Source organism: Trichomycterus rosablanca, chromosome 19 (genome assembly GCF_030014385.1).
Source record: "Trichomycterus rosablanca isolate fTriRos1 chromosome 19, fTriRos1.hap1, whole genome shotgun sequence".
NCBI lineage: Eukaryota > Metazoa > Chordata > Actinopteri > Siluriformes > Trichomycteridae > Trichomycterus > Trichomycterus rosablanca.
This window is the reverse complement of record NC_086006.1, coordinates 24,036,872-24,053,239: the sequence shown is the minus strand read 5'-3', so window position 1 is coordinate 24,053,239 and position 16,368 is coordinate 24,036,872. Positions and strand designations below refer to the sequence as shown.

The following is a 16,368-nucleotide window of genomic DNA, read 5'->3' as shown; positions in this document are numbered from 1 at the left end:
TTCCGTTGAAACGGTTCAGTCTCTAAACATCGCAGCTTTTCTTTCTTGTAAAGCAGTTTGTCAGACAGAGGAGCTCCAAAACAAGAGCTCCATCCTGTAGCAGCCAAACATCAACATTTCTTCTGTCTGGGTTTAATCCACAGAACGGTTAAAGCTATAAAGAGTCTACGACAGAAGAGTTGGCATGTAGGAGGCGTACGAGTGTAAATATTTCAGGGCTCCACGGTCGGTCCGTGCCCCCGTTGATTGATTCTTTTGAGGCAGCATTTGCAGAAAGAACAGAAACTAATGATGTTTCCATTTCTTCCCTAAAATCAAAGTTCTAGCAAGGCTTTACGCAGCAGCATGAGTGTGGTATGAGATGTCTCCATTTGCAAAAACAGAACAAAACAGAATACAAAAATAAACACGTCTTACTGTAGAAGCTCATTATCTAAACTTATACAAAACTGAATTATAATAATAAAGATCGTAATGATTTTGCATCTAACATCATGAATACAGGAATAGATGAATCTTGTCAAAGCTTCTTGTCACGATAAAGGAAAGCAAATCATAAAGGAAACGATTATTTTTGCATATTTCTCCCAGGCTAGTTTAGAACCGATTAATATTTTTAGTACTTGACTATGCTCGTTTTTCATTACTTTAATATTTACAGTGATAATAAAAGTGGTATTTACAAAGTTTGACCACAAGAGAGCGACACTAAAATGTAAACTGCTTTCTAAAATCATTTCTGACATTATAAATGATCAATAACAATAATAATAATAATAAATTACCTATTTTAAATACATAATTAAATACATTTCAGTAAGAACTGATCTGAATGTTGTAATATTTTTGGAGTTTGATTGCTGAACGATGTTCTAATGCTGTGACTTGAAAACATGTTCAAGACATTAAAGCTCTTAGTAATTAAATAATAATAGAAAATGATCATGGAGGTGAAAAATATGCGCACTGCTCCTTACCCAGAATCTAATGCAATTTAAAATAATTATTCTAAATAAATAAGTACATTAAAAATAAGTGTATTAACATCATACAGGAAGTAAAACACTACAATTAAATTTTAACAACTTGAATTATTTAGTACGTAAATAGATCTGAATATTGATGAGCCTTTACATTTAGAGTGCAAAAAAATCAACGGGTAAACATGATTCTTTAAGCTTTGCAGCTCATAAAAACCAAATCATGATTTTATATGATTTTATACTTTAATCATTCATTTATTTATTGTCTATTTTACCACCGCTACATCCTGGTCAGGGTCGCAGTGGATCTGATTCATGTTTCCACATTTTTTTAGGTTTGGTTTGATTTACTTATGCCAAGTTCACACTACACAACTTTCCAAGTCATGAGATCTCTGTACAGTTCACACTACACGACTGGATCTCTTGTAATTGGGAGTCTTTCAAGTCGATGTGGATTTCACACTACACGACTGATCGGCGATAGTGGATTACACACTACACGACTGATCCGTGATAGGGGGTTTCACACCACACGATCTATCACTGGAATCGCAGGCGAGCTTTTCTGGTCTCCCAAACTACGTTTTGTCACGAAAACAAAGTGACGAGGGGTTTAATGATACATTTAGGAATTTAGGAACAGCATGGATTGTTCTATAGTGAGTTGGAGGTTAATAAACATTTTTTGCAATGCAGCGTTGGCGTTTTGTAGGGAACAGTAAGGTCAGAAATACTGTGAAACTTGTGCGTGCTCTGATGTATTCTGATATAAACTATATTATGCCCCTGTCCCACCTTTTTTCAACTTCTTCGCTGCGTTTCCCCTCACACCGTATCTTGCGTTCTCATTGGCTGTTCAACATAGCACTCATTGCCAGTTGGGCAACTCAGATCCAGATATTTGACAAGCTAGATATCTCTCTTCGGTCGCTTGCTCCCGAGCCGACAAATCTAGCACCGACCAGTCAGAGGCGAAAATCAGAGCAAAAATCGTGTAGTGTGAACTATACTTTATATATTTTTATAAAATATTTAATATTTTAATATTTTAATTTTTCGGACTATATTTTCCTTGTTGAGCTCGATTTGGATGCACTTTGGATATACTTAGTCTCCATGTGCAATCTGACAATATGACGCGCAGGAGGAGTTTAAGTTCATCATGATGATTTTGACCCAAAAGTGGATGTAATGTAATAAAGTTAATCTTGTCTAGAAGTTATAATCTATGTTTCTTTTAATCTACGTTACTTTTACAGGATTTATTGTTCTGTAGTTAAAGCACACAGATGATGCTCTGGCACAGTGGTCCCCAACCACCGGGCTGTGGACCAGTACCGATCCGAGGATCATTTATTACCGGGCCGCACAGAAAGAATAAATAATTAGAGATTGCTACAAAAGCAATTAAATTTACAATACTCTTGGGGTGTTATTGTCCCCAGTCACCACTAGGTGGAAGCAGCGATTCACACTGATTTTCCATTGTATAGTTATTCAATTTTAAATCCCCTCGCCCCCGCTGGTCTGTGAAATTATATCTTATATGAAACTGGTCCGTGGTGCAAAAAAGGTTGGGGAACGCTGCTCTGGCACTTGTGAGTTCAGCTTGTAACCAAGAAGATGTGTTAGCCAATCAGATTGGATCTTCATGGGGCTTTGATCACTGTACATGAAGGTAAATAATATTTTAAGCTTACGTCCGGGCTGTACAATCAGTATCTTTACTGGCCAAACTCAGAAAGTCTCCGGTGGGTTCAGGCTCTTTTGTTTTACAAAGTAATAAACCATGAACCAGGTTTTAAACCCTCACCATCCTGGTACCTAAAAGAGAAGTAGCTCTAACCAAACTAACCAAAATAAACAACTAAGCAAAAACAAAACTGAAGTTAGCACCGTAATGCTTTGGCACTTTTTGTGTTGATTAGAAATGTTTAATATAAAAACTGTAATAATAATGTAAATAAAAAAACTGAACTGTGACATCACACAGTAAGTGTAATGAATTATGCTAGCACTAGCTTGGCATTAGCATATTCTTGGATACTGGCATTGAATGACTGTCCTGCTGGCTCGCTCTCTTGTGGTCAATATTACCTTCTCTATACAAACATCAAAAATAAAAAGCCTCTTGCACTTCGTTCAGTGCATGTGCCTGCTCATTAGTGCCCCGTCCTTCCATATACACAAACAACAAACACCCCCTCTGTACAAGCACGCACACACACCCGATCCAAACGCTCACTAATCCTATTATACCCCTTAATGTTGAATAGAAACCATCTCTGTTAAATATAGATATTAGCTTATATTTCTATTTCATATATGTTCATATATGCATAAGTACATTCTAATATTCCCTTTAGTTTAGAGAAGAAAACTTCAAAACCCAGTCTGGATTTATATCCCCGCACCCGCCCCACCCCTCTCACACACACCCCAACAAATACACTCCTATAATTCCCTGAAATGGGATACCACACATCCCCTGGCACACTCCTGCCCTGGAGACTCAACCTCATATACACGCGTTGCTAAATCGCACACACACACTCGCCAACGCACACACACAGCCCCCTGTCATCCGACTCCTGTAGCTCAGCCCTCGCCTGCCCAGGCCCTGGCCCCACCCTGTGCCCCGGCGCTGGCCGCCGTGGGTGGTGAGCGCCCTGGCGCTAGGACACCTCACTGCCGAAGACCTCCAGCACCAGGGGGGTGAGCTGGGTGCTGTGCTCAGGCTGGAAGGACAGCGAGCGGTACTGCTTGGAGTGCTCCTCGTTCAGGCTGCGCAGGTCCGCCAGCTTCTGAATCATCTTGGCGTAGAGCAGTCGGCCACCGGGGTGGTGCACGCGAATGTAAGCCTGGAGAGTCTCACAAAAACGCTCCTGCAGAGCCTCGATCCGCATGTGGTCCTGCACGCCCGGACGGTCTGATATCCACAAACACACAATAAAAAAGGTTATTTTTACTCATGCTGTTTAAAATATTTCAGATAATAAAGAAAGACAGAATAAAGCAAAAGATCAAAGAGAAATAAATCAAATAAGAAACGTAAAAAAGAAGGATCCAAGAAAACGCAAGGAAAGAAAAAACTAAAAAAGAATTATATGAAAAAGAAGGATATAAACAAAGTAATAAACTAAGAAAGGGAAAAGGAACAAAGAAAAAAACACACAAAAGAAAAAAAAAAAGAAAAAAATAGTGAAAGCAAAAAAAGAGAAAAGAAAAAAAGTTAAAGGAAAAATAAGTCAATGGACGAGGAAATGAATAAAGAACAGATCGAGGGAGTAAGAAAAAATAAAGAAATGAAAAACAAAGGAAAACGGTGAGAAAATAATAAAAGACAGCACAGAGATTCAGAAAGAAAAAGAATAAAGTGATTTGTTATAAACAAAAGCCAAACATGACACACTGTATGGATAAAAGTATTGGGACACCTCTTTTAATTATTGAATTCATGTGTTTCAGCCACAATGGTTGCTAACAGGTGTAATAAATCACTCACTCACTCACTGTCTTACCCGCTTATCCAATTAGGGTCACGGGGGGTGCTGGAGCCTATCCCAGCTTTTCAATGGGCGCAAAACACAAAGTAACACCCTTGACAAAGTAAAACCCTGGGCGCCAGTCCATCGCAGGGCAGACACACATACACACACATTCACCTATAGGGCAATTCAGTGTCTCCAATTAGCCTGGCTGCATGTTTGTGTACTGTGGGAGCAAGCAAGTTCTATATAGACATGAAGAAAAGCTCGGTTAAAGAAACTCTAGTGACCTGACCTCAGCAGCACTGAACAGCTTTGGAATGAACTGGAACCTCAATTGAGGCTTTTTTAACCAACATTTGTGTCCAGTCAGACAAATGCTGCCATGTTTTGACTGAACAGGCACAAATTCCCACAGAAATACTTCAAAGTCTTGTGAGAAACCTTCTCAGAAGAGCGGCTGTTGTTACAGCTGAAGTTTAACAGCAGTTGTTTTTGAAATGTGGTGTCCAACAAGCTCATGGTCAGATGTCCAAATACTTACACATATAGTGTATGAAAGTGTTTCCTTATACACACACACACACACACACACACCTGGAGAGAGCAGACAGATGGCCATTAGCAGCACGTGCTCCTCTTCATGCATGTTGAGTTTCTTTAGTCCAACCTGAAACTTCACCAGCGGCTCCAACAGCTCCAGAGTGTGACCAGCTACAGACCACAGCCAAACACACACGTTACTTACACACACACTGAGTACACCATTATACACACACACTTTTCCTACACACACTGAGTACACCATTATACACACACGTTACTTACACACACACTGAGTACACCGTTATACACATGTTACTTACACACACACACACACACACACACACACACACACTGAGTACACCATTATACACACACACTTTTCCTACACACACTGAGTACACCATTATACACACACGTTACTTACACACACACTGAGTACACCGTTATACACATGTTACTTACACACACACACACACACACACACACACACTGAGTACACCATTATACACACACACTTTTCCTACACACACTGAGTACACCATTATACACACACGTTACTTACACACACACTGAGTACACCGTTATACACATGTTACTTACACACACACACACACACACACACACACACACTGAGTACACCATTATACACACACACTTTTCCTACACACACTGAGTACACCATTATACACACACGTTACTTACACACACACTGAGTACACCGTTATACACATGTTACTTACACACACACACACACACACACACACACTGAGTACACCATTATACACACACACTTTTCCTACACACACTGAGTACACCATTATACACACACGTTACTTAAACACACACACACACTAAGTTCACATCACACACACACACACACACACACACACACGAGTACATGTAACACACACACATTACTTACACACACATTACTTACACACACACTAAGTACACCATTATTCACACACATTATTAACACACACATTACTGCACCAAACACACACATACACACACTACTCAAACACACAATAAGTACAGCATTAAAGACACACACTCACACACACTACTCAAACACACAAGAAGTACAGCATTAAAGACACACACCCAGACACACTCTACTCAAACACAAGTACAGCATTAAAGACACACACCCAGACACACTCTACTCAAACACAAGTACAGCATTAAAGACACACACCCAGACACACTCTACTCAAACACAAGTACAGCATTAAAGACACACACACACACATTCTATTCAAACACAAAAGGCAGCATCAAACACACAAAAACAGTTTACTCACACACAATAAATACAGCATCAAACACACAACTCACACACACATTACAGCACTTTCACTATTAAAAGTATACAAGGCTGCACTGATGCACTCAACATTACATTCAGCAGTGTGTTAGGAGTGTGTGTGTGTTCCATAATCCACTAAACACTGTGACTCTAACATACTGTATAAAGGGTGTGCTGTGGCTGTGTGAGTTGGTCCGTCTCACCCTTCGTAACATCGTTGACGCAGTACTTGAAGTCCGGTCCTCCGCAGCTCCAGCTCATATCCTCCAGACTGAAGGACTGATTGGAGCGCAGCATGATGATCTCTATAGCGCTGGACTTCAACAGAGCTATCTGATCCTCCGAAGTCAGCTCCCTAACACACCACCACAAAACAAAAAACAAAATCAGCTCAGAAAGAAGAAAACTATGATACAAAACAAAACTTATATGTGCAAACTCTTATTTCATTTCTTTTTTTGTATTTCAAATAAACCAGTTTAAAAAATGTGAATTTTTGGGCAATGTTCTGGTGGTTCAGGGTTAATTTAGTTTAGGACGGGCACTGTTTGGCATCATCAGATATATTTCACTTAATTTTTATCAACCGTTTTATCCTGGTCAGGGTCACAGCAAGTCAGTTTAAATGTAAATAACTGGGCATAAGGTAGGAACGTCCTGGACACGGCACCAATCTATCCTAGGGCTTCGACCATCAACCTCAGACACAGCTAATCCTGTCCATGTAGACGCCCAGCTTATTGCACCACCCAGAACCAGGTTCAAATCTTTACCAATTTAAATAATTCTGCCAAAGGTGATCTTCCTGTGGTCACTCAAATGTCATTTTTAAAATTAAGCTAAAATACAGATGACACCTCAGAGGTCTGAATGCTTTGTATTTGCCAGTGTGAAGTGTTTGTGTAGAACATTTCATTATGTAATTAATGCTTGTGTTGAAACACTTGATGTAAATATGAGAGAGTTATTATGGGGAGTGAAGGTGATGAGAGAGAATGTAAACAAGCTGTCGGTTCTCATCTAAAGACGTCTTGTACATCCTGCACCACTGGATGATGAATGAATAAACACACACACACACACACACACACACGAAGACTGAATGAAGTTTGTGCTAATAAAAGAGTGAAGAGCTTTTAGCGGCTTCTCTAAACTTAATTAATCTGAAGAGTCTGAACACTTGATCACACGCTGAACGAACACACACACACACACACACACACTTTGGACCAATTTTAGTAGCTCCAATTAGCCTGAGTGCATGTTTTTGGTCTTGTGGAGCTCCCAGAGGAAACCCATGCGGTCACAAGGAGAACATGCACACTCTACACAGAAAGGACCCTGGTCCTTCGACCGGGGAATTCATTTATTTTAACATCATGTTTTACACTTTGGTTACATTCATGACAGGACACGTAGTTACTGGTTACACAAGAGTCATCAGTTCACAAGTTCAATGTCAAACACAGTCATAGACAATTTTGTATCTCTAATTCACCTCACTTGCACGTCTTTGTACTGTAGGAGGAAACCGGAGCTACCGGAGGAAACCCACGCTTCATGCTGTGAGGGGACAGCGCTACCCACGGCCTCAGCCATGTCTCTCTCCCCCATACAGAGCCAATAATCTTTATGTGGACACCCGATTGGTCAAAAGCACCACTAGGGATTTGAACCCTGGATCTCAGAGGTAGTGGGTTAGCCGAACTTACTGCTGTACCACCTTAGTGCCTTAATATGCATCTTGTCAGGGTTTAAAGTGGATCCCAGATGTAGAAAATGTAGATGATGGAATTGATTAGAAGCTTGTGTGGGCATTGCCAGAGCGCTTTGTGCATTTTAAGCTTCGACGGTTTCGCCTTCTACAAAAAAAATCTAATCTAAATTCAGTTTGAGTGTGTATTCATGTGTATGTGCTTGTGCGTAATGGTGTGAATGTTTGTGTGTGTGTGTTTGAGTGTGTGTTCATGTGTATGTGCATAATAAATGTGGTGTGAATGTTTGTGTGTGTGTTTGAGTGTGTATCCATGTGTATGTGTTTGTGTATGTGTGTAATGAATGTGGTGTGAATGTGTGTGTGTGTGTTTGAGTGTGTATTCATGTGTATGTGCGTAATAAATGTGGTACGAATGTTTGAGTGTGTATCCATGTGTATGTGTTTGTGTATGTGTGTAATGAATGTGGTGTGAATGTGTGTGTTGAGTGTGTATCCATGTGTATGTGTTTGTGTGTGTGTGTTTGAGTGTGTATTCATGTGTATGTGCATAATAAATGTGGTGTGAATGTTTGTGTGTGTGTGGTTGAGTGTGTATCCATGTGTATGTGTTTGTGTATATGCGTAATGAATGTGGTGTGAATGTGTGTGTTGAGTGTGTATCCATGTGTATGTGTGTTAATGTATGCGTGTTTGTGTGTATGTGTTTGAGTGTGTATTCATGTTTGTGTATGTACGTAATAATGTGGTGTGAATGTGTGTGTGTGTGAGTGTGTATCCATGTGTATGTGTTTGTGCGTAATGAATGTGGTGTAAATGTTTGTGTGTGTTTGAGTGTGTGTATCCATGTGTGTGTGTTTATGTATGTGTGTAATGGTGTAAATGTTTCTGTGTGTGTGTGAGTGTGTATTCATGTGCGTAATAATGTGGTGTGAATGTTTGTGTGTGTGTGTTTGAGTGTGTATCCATGTGTGTGTGTTTATGTATGTGTGTAATGGTGTAAATGTTTCTGTGTGTGTGTGTGTGTGTGTGTGTGTGTGTGTGTGTGTGTTTGAGTGTGTATCCATGTGCGTAATAATGTGGTGTGAATGTGTGTGTGTGTGTGTGTGTGTGTTTAAGTGTGTATCCATGGTGTGAATGTTTTTATGTTTTTCTCCTACAGTGACGGTACAGAACATTTGGAACATCAAAACACACACACACACACACACACACACACACACTTAAATATGCTATTAGTGTTTGTACCATCTGAAGCTCCATATTTATGTGAACGTGACCCTGATGAGGAGGAAGCGCTACACGCTGCTCCGCTGCTCTTTACCACTCTGTCCTATTAATGAGTGAAAGCAGCTGTTCTGAAAACAAGCCGCTTCACGCTAATACGCTCACCGACTCTGCAGGGGGGCGTCTGCGCCTCTCAGTGTTTTAGTTTCTCATACACACTCCCCCTGTATTCACACCGGCGGCGATGCAGTGGAAAAAAGCAACCGGAAGTCATTTGTTTCTAATGAGAGCTAGTGATTCCTAGCGACTGAAGAGGAAGCAACAGTTAGCGATGCTAAGTGAGCGATGTGAGAAGAGTCTTCTAAATTTCTGTTAATGAGTAGGCAAGCGACTGGGTGAAAACCAATCAGGGTTTAACACAGTCGACATGCTTTCATTTTCTCAGTGTGAAACACATTTCACTTTGGTTCCTATCAGATACACTATATGATCAAAAAGTATGTGGACGCTTTAGGCGGCTCTATTGCTATTAGGTGCTATTAGGTCATTTTAACATTTTATCAGGTGTATGACATCATGTCTTTTCATTGTATCGTCAGGTATATGACCACATATTTCAGTTTCATGTTTTATCACTGCTTTAACCTGGTCAGGGTCACAACAGGTCCGGTTTTCCCAGAATTACTAAGTGCAGTGCAGTAACACACCCCGAACAGGATGCAAAGTCTCAGCCATTCAAGCACGCTTCCCCAGACACAGCCAATCAAGTCAGCCAATATGTAGATGCCTACCTGGCCGATAGCACCGCTGGGGTTTCGAATGCTGGTAGCAGGTTAGCATAATTTACCGCTGCGCCACCTGAGCACCGTAAAGTACATCAATTATATAAAATCAATGATCTGCTTGAGGCAATGATTTGGGGAAGGCCCACAGTCCAAAAACATGCAGTCAAGTTAATTGAAGACACTAAATTGCCCTATAAGTGAATGCTTGTGTGTATGTGTGTGTCTGCCCTGCGATGGACTGGCGCCGCGTCCAGGGTGTCACTGTGTGCCTTGCGCCCATTGAAAAGCTGGGATAGGCTCCAACACCCCCCCACGACCCTGACTGGATAAGTGGTTAGGACAGTGAGTGAGTGAGTGTATGTATTATGGGTGGCACAGTGGCTAAGTGGGTAGCACTGTCGCCTCGCAGCAAGAAGGTCCTGGGTTCAATCCCCAGATGAGGCGGTCCGGGTCCTTTCTGTGTGGAGTTTGCATGTTCTCCCCATGTCTGTGTGGGTTTCCTCCGGGTGCTCTGGTTTCCTCCCACAGTCCAAAGACGTGCAAGTGAGGTGAATTGGAGATACAAAATTGTCCATGACTGTGTTCGATTTAACCTTGTGTAATGAGTAACTACCGTTCCTGTCATAACCAAAGTGTAAAACATGACGTTAAAATCCTAATAAACAAACAGTATGCATTATGTATTTCTTTCTTTTTTTTTTTAGGGTCGCCACAGCAGATCATTCTGATTTGGTACAGTTCTTACGTAGGATGTCCTTCCTGAGACAACAATCCCACTGAGAGAACCTTCTAATGACTAGGTTGACCATCCCTCCCAGACATAATAAATCAATCACGTCTGTGTGTGGTGCTTGTGAACTTTACAAAGGGTTCAAAATTCCAGACAGCGTCCTTGGAGGTGGCAAACAGATCAACCCACCTGAAGCCAGGAATCATCTTCGCAAAGCCGATGACTTTCTGAATGCTGTAGCTGACGAGATCGGCGAGGTGGGGCAACATGGAGAGGCGAGTGTTCTCGTCGTCGGTGGAGCCTGGGCTCCCCATACCCTCCTGACACATGGACAACAGACTGCTGAGCTTCGTATCGACAGACTCTACAGAGAGATCAGAGAGATATGGAGAGAGAAAGAGAAAACATGTTAGTAATATGCAAACTCCACACAGAAAGGAATCAAACCCTGGGCCTCTTTCTGTGAGATGACAGTGCTATCCACCGCTCCGCCACTAGTGAGTTTTGTTGAATGGTTTAAATTGTGTGATGATTTTATGCAATAACAGCAAACCTAAAGGGGTCAATTACTTTTCCCACCACTTTATATGGCACATTTATACTGTCTGAGATAAAGAACTTTCAGCAAGGACGATGTAAATAATAGAGACGGAGGAATAATGTGAGAAAAACCTTGCAGGTTTATGAGGGTTTTGACTGACAGGAGTAGCTGGAATCGAAGAATAGCCACAAATAAACAGACGTGAGGCAGAGAAATCAGTTTATATAAATAGATTTTTCTTGTGTGTGTGTGTGTGTGGGGGGGGGTGAATCAGTGGGTCCTTTCAGGAACAAGTCTTCACAAACACACACACAGATGTAACCAATCCAAGCAAAACTCTGAGGACTGGCAGTATTTCTGTGCTCGACATGGCAGTGAAGCAGAACTGACAGGAGAAAAGACAATAAAACTACAGAACACAAGAGGGAGTGTTTCCTCAAATAACCCCGCTGTGATCCAGTCGCTGCAACAAGACAAAGGATTTATTGTGAGAGGCTCAAACAGCGAGAACAAAAGTGCAAATATTGGTATCAATTTCAAGAAAAGCCTCCGCAAAACATAAAACGATGCAAAAATCATTTTTATCTGCAACAGTTCCAAAACGGGTCGTGAGATCCTGATGGAAGCGACGAGTGAGTCACCTGGTGTGCTGTTGAAGGAATCTGAAGTGGCATTTGAGAGGGAATGAAGAGATGCTGCACGACTGGCACTGCGGGTCACCGGACCCTCTCTCACTGGGGGCTGCAAACACACACAAACACACACACACTCGTTAAAATAGTACTACTACTACTAATAATAATACTTTTATTTATTTTATTTTATTAGGATTTTTACGTCATGTTTTACACACTTTGGTTACATTCATGACAGGAACGGTAGTTACTGGTTACACAAGATTCATCAGTTCAAATCTGTATGTCAAACACAGTCATGGATAATTTAGTATCTCCAGTTCACATCACTTGCACGTCTTCAGACTGTCGGAGGAAACCGGAGCTCCCGGACAAAACCCACACATACACGGGGAAAACATGCAAACTCCACACAGAAAGGACCCAGACCGCCTCACCTGGGAATCAAAACCAGGACCTTCTTGCTGTGAGGCGACAGTGCTACCCACCAAGCCATCTTGCCACCCAATAATATTAATAATAATAAAAACATTTAGATGTTTTACTCTTGCTTTATACTGGTCAGGGTTGTGGTGAGTCTGGTTTTCCCAGAATCACTGGGCAGAATGCAGTAACACACCCCTGACAGAACACCAATCAATCAACGGGCCTATCAAGTCTGTATGTAGATGCACTGCTGGGGATTCGAACTCTGGGTCCTATCAAGCACAAAATAATTAATTTTTTTATCTACTAAATAAAAAAATAAAAAATCTGGGATTTAATTAATGTCATGTCACTAAAATGTCATTGTTTTTCGATGATTAGCTTTACAGACAGGTCAGCTTTCTCCACTGCCCTCTGTCTCCTGTGGCATGAAGCGAACTAGACCCTGATAATGCAATCCATGTTGTGATGCCCTCATCTGAGTCCTTCTACAAGTCCTGTCATAACACCGCCCTTAACATTGTCATGTGGGACTTGTGGGACTTAATGTGGTTCTGTCCTGTTCTGTTCTGGCCATCTCGTACACTCGCTCAGTGGTCATCATCTTCCTCCATTAGATTTTTAGAGGTCTCTGATGCTCTTGTTCTCAAAAGCCTGAATGCATTTTTCTTCCCCTTATTCAGCGTCCAGGCTTCAAATCCATATGTGGCTACTAGCCAGACCAAAGTTTTCATCAGTCGTAGCCTGGTGATGGCACTGACCGACATGTTTTTATACATCTTTTGATATGATTTGATAAACTACTGCATATAAAAAATAAAGACACATAATGCCACTATAATGAAGTTATAAATCATGCTGAATAAATCCAGCTGATGGAGCGTAATCAGTCTATTTGCACTCACCCTGTCCTGAATTGTACAGCCTCAAGCAGAAATTGTGCAAATGGCATTTTCATTAAGGCAAACCTAACATAGACAAGCTTGTTTTGTTCAAATAAATGACACAGTCTTTTAAAACAGTGTTAGTGATTTATCAGTCCTACGTTCCGACCACAAATTACTCGTGCTGGGACATTTTAAATTAATGAGCCATAATCAAGACAGCGGTGACTCTGGGGTGCTTAAAAAAGGCTGATGCATTTGTACCAGTGTCGCAAGCTGAAATAAACCAAGCAAACCACCCCAAAAATATCCAGACAGTGCTTTTCCACAGAGTGGTGACATCCATTACTGATTAGAACAAAAAGTTTGGATTTTCAAAAATATCCCGACAGCAACCTAGATTATTATTTTGATGACCTAGAAAGTTTCCCTGGGTGACGTGGCCTTCTAAATTCTAGTTTTTAATTGACTACTCTAGTGATTTTTCAGTGCCCATATAAATAGGGCTAGTGTGACTAAACCTGCCGAACCAAACCTCACCTTCTCCTCAATGGAAAGTTGCTCCTCTGGTGACATACACCGATCAGGCATAGCATTATGACCACCTTCCTAACTGACTGGTCTGCGGCTATGCAGCCCCATACGCAACAAACTGTGATGCACTGTGTATTCTGACACCTTTTTATCAGAACCAGCATTAACAGTAGCTCATCTGTTGGATCGGACCACACGGGCCAGCCTTCGCTCCCCACGTGCATCAATGAGCCTCGCCCATGACCCTGTCGCCGGCTTACCACTGTTCCTTCCTTGGATCACTTTTGATAGATACTGACCATTGCAGACTGGGAACACCCCACAAGAGCTGCAGTTTTGGAGATGCTCTGACCCAGTCGTCTAGCCATCACAATTTGGCCCTCGTGAAACTCGCTCAGATCCTCACGCTCGCACATTTACCTTCTTCTAACATCAAGTTTGAGGATAAAATGTTCACTTGCTGCCTAATATATCCCACCCACTAACAGGTGCCGTGATGAAGAGATAATCAGTGTTATTCACTTCACCTGTTAATGGTCATAATGTTATGCCTTGTCAGTGTATACCAGGTCTGCCATGTCATATAAATATAAACAAAGATTACAGTTGATTGGATTGGGGAATGTATTGGCGATTTTATTTCATTTTATGGCATGATCAGTATTATGTTTGAATCTGCTTATTGTATCTTGTCTTTATATTGTGGCTCTATTTTATATTTTATATTTTCATTTTCATGGCTGCAGGGTAGGTTAAAAGTGTTCTTGTAGGCACCCAGCGCCGAGATTCTGAACTCCTCTGTTTGAAACTCTGCATTGCCACCGGTCGGCCTGCAGCAGACACGTTTCTGCTAGGGCGGGATGACTGGACTATGTGGGTGGGATCTTCAAAACACTGTGTAAGGACCATGATTAGCAGATAGAGAGGCGCCTATGCAGAGTGCATAAGTGAAAAAGGGTTCCGCTAAGGGCTGCGGGCGGGTCGGAGGAGGCGTGAGCAGCAATATACCCACCTCGACTGCAGTCAGGGATCCCCCAGCAGCAGAAGACAAACTGACTACACTAAACTGGGAGAAAATGCAGAAATAAAATAGTAAAAAAACCTGTTCTTGTGTTGTCTTGTGTAAGAATTTCTTTAATGGTTTCAGGCGTGTGTACTTGTTGTCTTTTCTTGGTGTGTTTGGGGCATTTTATCAGGATGCGCTTCATCGTAATAGGTGTTTGACAGATTTCACAGCTTGAGGGGTTTTCTCCTTTCATCAGGTGTTGGTGGGTGATTCTACTGTAGCCAATTCTGCTGCTTGTATATAAAACCTGGTCTATGCGTCATCCTTGGTGTGTCCTTGGTTTAATGTTAACATTTGGGTGTATTTTATTGAGATTTGTACATACCAAACTCATATGAATTACAGAAAACGATTCCTCGTCATGAAACTGACCCGAAACTTAGCGAAGTCGGAGTAGGAGTCATCGTAGGTCTTGTGGTGAGCCTCCACCAGTGTGTTGATGATCTGGTTCTGCTCGTCTGTGAGACGAGGTTTCTGAGCCTCGCGTGCCGCCTCCTCCTCCTTGCGCTTTAGGATCAGCTCCTTCTTCCTCTGCACCTCCTCATCAGTCAGAATAACTACAGAGAGAAAAATACAAGATGAACAGATGAGATGGTGTTCCAATTCATCACCAAAAATATAGGGCTCTGTGCCCTATATTTGGGGTTCCTCCACATTAAATTCAACAAAGCATGGGCCACACGCATGCTGGATCGTTAACAGGCCTTCCCCAAACTGCTGGTAACATAGAATTTAATTGATATAATAGAATTTATACACTTGTTAGCAATGAGTGTGGCTGATAAGAGTTAAACACAGTAACAGAGCTACCCTGTCTGTACCTAACACACCAGTACAGAATGTGGATGAATCAGAAAATCTCATGATCAGAGATATTTTGCATGAATGAAAAAATGGTTAAAAATAAAAATGTAATTATGGCACTGGCAGAACGTTTCTGACTGTCAGCCAAGTCAACAGGGAAAGCAGTCATGGTTCTAATGCTGATCACATATTCAATTACACCACAGCAATGTGATTAAACGGCATGAAATTGCAGCAGACACACATCAGCTACAAAACATCCCTTAAGTTTAATGAGAACACACACGGGCTGTGAGCTTCAACCCAAACGTGTCTGTACTCATTCATTCATTCATTGTCTGTTTTACCACAGCTTTATCCTGGTCAGGGTCGCAGTGGGTCCGATTCATTGTTTGTTTGTTTGTTTATTAGGATTTTAATGTCTTGTTTTACACTCATGACAGGAACAGTAGTTACTCATTACACAAGGTTCATCAGTTCACACAAGGTTATACCGAACACAGTCATGGACAATTTAGTATCTCCAGTTCACCTCACTTGCATGTCTTTGGACTGTGGGAGGAAACCGGAGCTCCCGGAGTAAACCCACGCAGACACGGGGAGAACATGCAAACTCCACACAGAAAGGACCCGGACCGCCCCACCTGGGGATCAAACCCAGGACCTTCTTGCTGTGAGTCGACAGTGCTACCC

The 16,368-nt window shown here is 41.6% G+C and overlaps 1 protein-coding gene across 2 annotated transcripts in view; it reads right to left on the bottom strand.

Moving 5' to 3' along the window:
• Positions 1–3,443: 3,443 nt before the first annotated feature.
• The window catches only part of vdra (vitamin D receptor a), an 88,545-nt gene continuing 75,620 nt past the window's right edge, over positions 3,444–16,368 (bottom strand). For both annotated transcript variants that reach the window (XM_063014892.1, XM_063014893.1), the window contains exons 4-9: positions 15,244–15,428; positions 11,968–12,067; positions 10,975–11,149; positions 6,533–6,684; positions 5,072–5,188; positions 3,444–3,915 (exon numbers count right to left, since the gene is read on the bottom strand). In XM_063014892.1, the coding sequence (XP_062870962.1) occupies positions 3,662–3,915; positions 5,072–5,188; positions 6,533–6,684; positions 10,975–11,149; positions 11,968–12,067; positions 15,244–15,428 (983 nt within the window). In that variant the 3' untranslated portion in view covers positions 3,444–3,661. The remainder of the gene's footprint in view (positions 3,916–5,071; positions 5,189–6,532; positions 6,685–10,974; positions 11,150–11,967; positions 12,068–15,243; positions 15,429–16,368) is intronic.